The following is a 9,070-nucleotide window of genomic DNA, read 5'->3' as shown; positions in this document are numbered from 1 at the left end:
AATGAAATTCCATCTTTTCATGTAGTCGAAAACTATAGTGTTGACCTCATGCATGACCTATTTGAAGGAATCTGTCATTATGATATTTGCCACATCATTAATTATTTTATTCATACAGCAAGTTATTTTACTTTGGAGACCCTGAATATTAGAAAGCAAACTTTTGAATACGGCCCTATTGAAATCGATAATATGTCGGGTGAAATTAAAACTAACCACATAAAATCTAGACATCTTAAAATGACAGCCCGTGAAATGATGACCTTCATCTCATTCATTCCGATAATGATTGAAGATCTTGTACCAGACGATGATGAGGTGTGGAAATTTCTTCTCAATCTAATTGAAATAATAGATTGTTTGCTTCTCTTTGAAATCAATGATAACATCATATCAATGTTAAATGAAAAAATTATTATGCACCACACAAACTATGTTCGCCTTTTTAATGACACCCTCAAACCCAAGCATCATATTATAACTCACTATCCGAATATTCTGAAGCAATCAGGGCCTTTGAGAAACATATGGTGTTTTAAGTTTGAGGCAAAGCATAAACAATTCAAGCTTTACTCGCATGCCATTACATCACGAAAAAATATTTGTTTGACACTAGCTAAGAAATACCAACTCAAAACTGCGTTAAGTTTCCTCGACAACATTAGTGAAATAAATTGTTTTGAAATATACGATCAACATAAAATAGAAAGTAATTTTACAAACATTATATGTGACTTGTTAAAAGTTTGTAACACCGATATAGAATTGTATTCAAAGGCAAACGTTGAAGGTTACAAATATAAACAAAATTTCTATGTAGCTTGTTTTAACAAAGATATCACATTTTATATAATAATGAGTATTGTTCTTTTGAAAAAAGAGAACGTTCTTCTTTTTGGGCAAAAGTTGAATAAAGTCCAGTACAATCCCCATATTTTAGCTTTTGAAATCAATGAAAAGGCATTGGGTGAATTTTCAATTATTGCTTTGAAGGACATTGTTGGCCCGCCGATCAATTTAATTAAAACCGCAAGAGGTAAAACGGTTTTCAGAGTTAAGGAATATTTTGCTTTGTACGATCATTAAAATTATAGAACTTTTCCAAAGCCTTACCAACCTACACATTTTTTAAAAATATTAAAATTCAGTAAGTTGTAAGCAAAAATCACTTCTACACGCACACGACACATATGAACACTTACACTATCTTATGTACCGATACGCTTCTCAAGCATCAAAATACATATACTACACATTAAGGGAATATTACTTATTTATCGCCACGGAACGAAGGACAGTTCTACACAAGGCATTCAAACTTTTGACTGGCGAAAACCGACTTTAATGTACACACAAACATCAAACTCAACCAATCAGACTGCTGTATATATGAAGTTTTTTTTTCCTACAAAAAATACTAGATAACAATAAACCATTTAACACCTGGGAATGGCTTCAGACGAAATAAATAATTTTGAACAAATACAATTGCCTGATGTCACCGCCAACGATTTAGAAACGGGGAAAGTCATAACTCTTACAGAGCTTAGTCAGAGTCAACTGGAGGTATTTTTAAACAAATTACAAAAGAACTGCGACAAACCAGAAGGTGAAATTGAAGAGTTGCTGCAAACTTGGGATCAACTAGAGCTTTTGGAGCATTTCAAAAGTGAGTAAATAAGTTTACTTTTATTTCATGATTGAAATTGTTTCCATTCATATTTTCTTAACAAGCATATGAATGCGAAAATCTAAAAATAAACATTGAACGAAGTTTACTTTTCGTTTTAATTCATTTAAATTTGAAGAAAAAGAATTTTATTTTAAAATGTAAAAAGTAGTTTTGTTTTTGACAAAACCTTAAAAATCATAAATCACAATTCAATAGCTAATTACACGTCCAAGTTTCTTATATTTTCATTATTTGAATGTAACAAATTAGAGAAATTGTTTAAAAAAAATATTATTACTGGTCCTTTATAAATTGTCTTTTACATCTCAATAGTTTCAAAATGGTTACAAGAAAATTAGTTTCTTTTCAGATTTGTATTTCAAACCCTTAGCATTTGTATTTTGAAGTAAAGTTTGATTGTGCTTCCGGTAAAAAAATTAATATTACCGCAACATCTATTGTTGCTTTTAAATAATTTGTTCTGAATTTATAAAGTTGCCCCTTCTAATGTTGATTGGGGGACATTTAACTAGAACCCTCCTCATATTGATTTTTATCTTGCTTTGAACTAACCTATTATTTTTGTCGGCTCATTCTACACATTGTGGAATTTTCTTGGGACAATTTTGAAATTATTGAGGGGTGGAGAAGACAATTCATTTTTGGGGACCAGTCTAATGTACATATATTCAAAATGTCTCTCACTTTGTGTAGGTGAAAATGTGGATATAGAAGTCCTCAAGAAAATTGAGTGCCATCATTTGCCGCAAATCTTAAAGCCGTTCAAATACACGACCCTCATAACATTTGAGCAAAATCTGCGAAAGTGGCGGGAATCTATTGGCATTCCACTTTTTCTATATTCACAATCACATTTTGGATCAATTCATCAGTCGCCAAGTACATCAACAAGATCTATCCCATATTCATCACCACTAGCGTCCAGACCAGAAACTCCGACCACTCCAAAGACACCCTACTCTCCGAAAAATTTAACATTGTCAACTATTTTAAACAATAATGCAAACGGGCTTGCACTTGCTGAAAGCTACGATCGAAATAAACGATTTACGGACAAACAACGAGCGCAATTGATATCCGTTGTAGCGCAATATTTTGACATTAATAAAATACATCTTGACTTGTCTGCTAGCTATAAGATAGAAAAGGAGATTGTAGAACGATTTCCAACTGAAAAATTGGTACACATTAATGTATAATATCTACAAATTAATTGGAACAAGAAGTTTTTTTTTCTTCATTTTGGAATATTGATTTCGTTTCCATTCAAAAACTGTTTGGCGAAAATAACATTTTAACATTGTACCCTCTTCAAAAATTTTCCAAAATATTCAGCTTGCTCCAATTAATATTTATATCTATTTTTAAAATTTTAATTTTTAACAACTTTTACACTTTACAGGAATTTTACCGAACGAGCAAACGTGGTAAAATTTACAATAAATATTGTAATTTAAAATTCACGTTCAAGGCGATAAACGAGCCTCAAAGTATCAGACAATCTATAAAGACGTGTGGGAAAAGGGGAGTTCGAGAAGAGATTCCAGAGTTAAGTAAGTTTAAAACAATTATGTATGAAAATTCAAGTAATTTTTTCTTATTTACGAGATTTTTTGTAAATGCTTTTTATTTCCATGAATTGCGTATTTAAAATAAAATATTTCTATATTTTTTTATCAGTTGCAGAAGAAAACGCCGAACAATGCTTGCGGTCATTAAAATTTGATAATCTTTCCTCGGAAGAAATTGATAGATGTTGGATGGCAAGTTCCCAATACAGGCTCTTGGAAATACAAAATTCCGAATCAACATCAGACGTATTTAAAAAATGGCCACAATACAAGCAACCATCTGGCTATCGCTTTGTAAGTATTTTTGAAACAATTATATGAACCAGTTACTAAGAATGTAATAATTCTTTGCACAGTAACTTCAATTAAGATATACACCCATCAAATCCGTCATGTCTACCTACCTGTTCAAGTAATTCGTTAGCATTCCCGAATAGCACAAAATTCGATTTGCAACAAGGAATTTGTAGTAAAAAACAAAAGCCATTATAAATCAGTTGTGTTTTTGTACTCGAACAAATATTTGTGTTCTTGATGGTGTTGTTAGGTCGAATGTTACTCAATCGTTTAAAATACCTTTATTATATTTCTAGTTTCGTATCTTCCAACTTAGATGTTTATACAACTTTTATGCAAAAATCCTTCAAATAATTAATTTACTTAATTACAATGTAAATTGTATAGCTATTCGATAGAATCTAATAACGTTTTAACAAAGACTAACGGCAATAAGTTTTACTTTACAACATTTCATTAAAAGATTATTTAATTGAATAGATAGATAGATAGATAAGTAGATAAGTTCTTTATTTTTTCAATTTTCTTATAAATACAATAATTCATAATAAAAGATATACAAAGCATGGCTTTATAAGCCGCCTGCCGGAAATAAACTAATTAACTAAAAAAGAAACAAAAAAAACATTTGAGTAAAAAAAGAGAATATTTCACAAAAATAAATTTCATAGTTAAAAATATGTAAATATAAATATTAAGGAAAACAAATTTTGTTTTCTATTAGAGAGTTAAATTAACCACCATTTACATTTACCCTAGCGCCTAGGTTAGGCCAAAAGAGTAAAACAATCATACTGGAAGGGGTTCTATACACCCCCGTTTTTTCTCAAAAATGGCTTAAAGCAGAAGCAACACTATTGAAAAACAATTTTAGCACCTGAAATATTTTCTTATAGCTTATTTTAAAGCCAGAAGCCCAACACTTTAAAAAAGGAATAAGCTCCAAAGATCCTATTTCTACTAGGTAATGAGTAGAATATTCTTTTTTTAAAGTTTTGAGTATGGAAATTAAATTTTCAAATACTTTCAATTAAAATAACTTTTTTTTTTAGAAGTATGTCCAACTATGGGTTTGTGGTTTTCAGTAGTCATGCTTCTGCTTTAAGCCATTTTCTGAGAAAATTACCCCTCCCATCTTAACGGGAATATACCGGATTTGACGCATATGTGGTTGTATATAGTTACTGTACTAACTAACTAATAATGATATGATAACTAATAATGATATTACAAATTTTTAAAGGTGGACATGGACTTTGGCTATTTGCACAAGAACTGCTCTTCACTTTTAGACACTTGGGAAGAACTTCATGAGAAAATAGTAAACTTTCTGTGCAACGAAGACCACATCAAAGAAAAATCCATAAAGCAGACTCTCATAAAAATGAGATCGATGAATCCATCCGATAGTAAGTTACAATATTTGCTCAAAATAAAACTTTATTTCCTTAAGAAAATAATTATTTGCTTTATAACAATAACCTTATCGTTTATCTATTAACAAACTCAGATTAAGATAAATTAAAAAACTAATGCTTGTAGTGTCGATTTGTCTTGCTTAAAAGTTTGTCTATATGTATCAATTTTTACCAAATTTGGGTACTATTTCTCGTAGATTTTATTTTTTTATAAAAAAACGGACTGTTTGATTTTTATAAAAAATTACTGAATATATATTTGTAATTTTTGAAAACCTACTTGAATCGAAAGTACATTTTTACGAAGTTTTAGTATTGTCTTTTTTAAGTTTTTATTTTTTGTAAAAAAAACTGTCAATTCGATTTTTTTCAAAATTTTATCGAAGTATCAACGGACGAATATCTATTATTATGTTTCAAAAAATTGGCGTAAGAATTCTTATTTTAGTATTTGACTTTAAATTGATCAAAGATTCAAGCATTAAATATTGAAAAAAAGCTAGAGAGTGACGAACATCTCTGGTACATTACTTGTCAAAACATTCGTTTTTATACATGGTTTACTTATTTTTGATACGATATAACTTTAAGCAAATATCTTTTTAACACAGTTTAAGTATAGTTTGGCATTTTCTTTATTGTCTTTTACAGATTGTCGAGATGCTACAATTATGTGGTCACTTCATGGGTACTATATTCCCAGCCAAAAATCTGTGCGAAAAGACAGATTTGGAAAGAAAAGCACCACTAAGTATACGATCAAGGACTCCCAGGAATCATTTCTTTACATTGGGCGAAATACACAGGTGGTTGAAGAACATATCGGATTTTTGAACCAGAGATCAGAAAGTGTTCAGCCCTTCATATATGTCCTTGGAGAGGATGTATTGAACTTTCAAGAGATATACGTCTACTTTGACGGTGTTAAATTTCCATTTGTATCATTTTCTAGGGCAGTAGACATTTGCTTCAAAATATTTTTTTTATTTAATTTAAAGTTTCCTACTGCATCCTCTAGTTTTTGGAATTTTATTGAATCCTTATATTTTAGCAGTAAAAAAAATCAATGTTCAAAGACTCATATATTGCTCAACGCAATAAAACCAATAAATGTATGTGACTAAAAATATGTTTTTTACTTTCATATTTTCAGAAAAGAAAACGTATTGGACGTTGCTATAAGAAATTCACTTGGATATATTTTAGAAAACGTATTAGACTTTTTTCGAAAAATTACTTGGCCCTATACAAGAAAACGTATTCTATAGTAAAGGAAAACAATTTTGCAAATTTAAGAAATTATTTCATTGGCTCAACAAATAATTTAGTTTGAATCAAAGAAATAATTTATTGGCTCAAGAAACAAATATTTCCAAATCAATAAACTATTTCATTGGCTCAACAAATAATTTTGCTTGAGTCAAAGAAATAATTTATTGGCTCAAGAAACAAATATTTCCAAATCAATAAACTATTTCATTGGCTCAACAAATAATTTTGCTTGAGTCAAAGAAATAATTTATTGGCTCAAGAAACAAGTATTTCTAAATCAATAAACTATTTAATTGGCTCAACAAATAATTTTACTTGACTCAAACAAATAATTTATTGGCTCAAGAAACAAATATGTCCAAATCAATAAACTATTTTATTGGCTCAACAAATAATTTTGCTTGAGTCAAAGAAATAATTTATTGGCTCAAGAAACAAGTATTTCTAAATCAATAAACTATTTAATTGGCTCAACAAATAATTTTGCTTGAGTCAAACAAATAATTAACTGGCTCAAGAAACAAATATTTTCAAATCAATAAACTATTTAATTGGCTCAACAAATAATTTTACTTGAGTCAAACAAATAATTTATTGGCTCAAGAAACAAATATGTCCAAATCAATAAACTATTTTATTGGTTCAACAAATAATTTTACTTGAGTCAAACAAATAATTTATTGGCTCAAGAAACAAATATGTCCAAATCAATAAACTATTTTATTGGTTCAACAAATAATTTTACTTGAGTCAAACAAATAATTTATTGGCTCAAGAAACAAATATGTCCAAATCAATAAACTATTTCATTGGCTCAACAAATAATTTTGCTTGAGTCAAAGAAATAATTTATTGGCTCAAAAAACAAATATTTCCAAATCAATAAGCTACTTTATTGGCTCAGCAAACAGGTTTATTGGCTCAACAAACAAGGTTGCTTGAGTCACTAAAATATTTTATTGGCCCAACAAACAAAGGTAAATAAATTTATAAACTGGATCAATAAACTTTTGCTTGAGCCAATCTGCGTTTATTGAGCCAATAGATAGCCTTTCTTGGCCCAATTAACCTGTTTGTTGGACAAATATTGATTAACTTTTTTATTGGCCCAATAAATTTTTTTATTGTATTTACGTACCTTTTTGGTTCAGTGTAAATTTATGTGCTGAGTAGTGTGTAATGTACTGTAATAGTTTACATGTAGCGATTGGTAAGCCAGCATTCCTAACGTGGTAGAATGGTTTTAACTGTACAATTTCTGGCAATTTCATCTGCCTTACAATTTCTTGAAATGTCTCTATGGCCAGGCATGCACCCAGCAAAGGTGAATGTAAACTGTTGTAACATCTCCATTACAGATGATTGATAGTTGTGAACTGTAATGGAATAGAGTTTGAAGAGACAGATACCAGTGATTTGATACCGGACTGAATATCTGAGAAAATGCGGATATCAGATGTTGATATCACGTTTCTTTTAAGCCAGGACAAGGCTTCACCAAAAGTTCCACCTGAAACATGCTACAATGATTGGGAAGGCGGAATCAGAGATTTAATTTAAGTTGTTCAGAGTACTTACCTCCACCAACCCCTTTATTTGTTTTTGATCCATCATCAGTATAATAGTGGACTGACACTTCTTCCAGGAATACCCTATCCTCCAGAAAGGTGTGGAAGGTATAGAAATCTGGAAGTACTCAAGAATACAGGAGTGGCCAATTTTGTCGTTAACGTACTGCGATCAAGCTTTGAGGTGAATAGCAGAACTTGCAGCTATTTGTTAGGTGGAATTGACTATACATTGGCTCAGGATTGTGCGAAGCCCAATAGGCAAGCTGAACGTTGGAATTTATGGTTAAAAAGTTTCTAGAGGCCATTGTAACCTGCCCTTGTGATCAGACGTTGTGGATATGTAAAAACGCTACATTATATTAAAAAGAGGTTGGGTAGTGACTCACACAAATAACTTTAAATTCGATCTTCCCCAACATTTTACTGAATGTTCAAAATTATATTTAAAGATGAAATAAATTTGACGATTTATTAAACAAAAAACGTTTAATTTGAATTTTGTCAGTATTTTAATAGTTTGCATAGATAATCTACATAAATAATCTACTAATCGAGCGGTACCTTATACTTAAAATACCATAAAGACTTATAGAGGAAGACTGATCTCTGATTTTGTAGTTGATAATACTTACTTATGACTTGTTTGTTTTAAATTTACCGTAAAATTTTTTTAGCAGCTCGCGTGACTTTGGTTTTGATTTTTATCATTGAAGCCTGTATATTAATCGATAGTAGACGTATTTTAAGGTATTTAGATTATTATGTCAAGTTTTTGTGCCATGAGTAGTTCAAAAAGACGTTGTTTAAATAACCCAGATCATTTTTGCTACATATGCGGAGAATATGTGTAATATCGTAAAAAAGTTATATCAGAGTTTGTTAAAAATACCTATTTTGAGTATTTTGGCATCCTCTTGGATGAAAATGAGAAGTACTGGGCTCCCAATTGTGTTTGTAAGTAGAATATTTAAGATTATGGAAAAGTGGTAAAAGAAATGCTTTCAAGTTTGAAATACCGACTATTTGGCGAGGTCCACGAAATCATCTCGAGGACTGTTATTTTTGTAGCGTGAATATAAACGGTTTAAACACAACAAATCGAGATGAATGGCAGTATTCAAGTACTTGTTATGTTCAAAGTCCAGGGCAGCGTTCACCTGACTCTTCAGTGCTTAAAAATATATCTGAATCCTTAAAACAAGACATTGAAGGACCAAGCTCATCACAAAATGATACTGATGCTGATGC

The 9,070-nt window shown here is 30.4% G+C and overlaps 1 protein-coding gene across 1 annotated transcript; it reads left to right on the top strand.

Annotated features, from left to right (window-relative positions):
• Window positions 1–682: 682 nt before the first annotated feature.
• LOC129944878 (uncharacterized) lies at window positions 683–6,103 on the top strand. Its single transcript, XM_056054541.1, has 6 exons — window positions 683–1,669; window positions 2,387–2,874; window positions 3,096–3,246; window positions 3,374–3,558; window positions 4,805–4,970; window positions 5,631–6,103. Exons 1-6 carry the CDS (start codon window positions 1,450–1,452, stop codon window positions 6,101–6,103), a joined length of 1,683 nt encoding a protein of 560 aa, XP_055910516.1. The 5' UTR covers window positions 683–1,449.
• The last annotated feature ends 2,967 nt before the right edge of the window (window positions 6,104–9,070 follow it).

Source organism: Eupeodes corollae, chromosome 1, assembly GCF_945859685.1.
Source record: "Eupeodes corollae chromosome 1, idEupCoro1.1, whole genome shotgun sequence".
NCBI classification, from domain to species: Eukaryota; Metazoa; Arthropoda; class Insecta; order Diptera; family Syrphidae; genus Eupeodes; species Eupeodes corollae.
The sequence above is the reverse complement of the archived record's forward strand: the minus strand, read 5'-3'. Positions and strand labels throughout refer to the sequence as shown.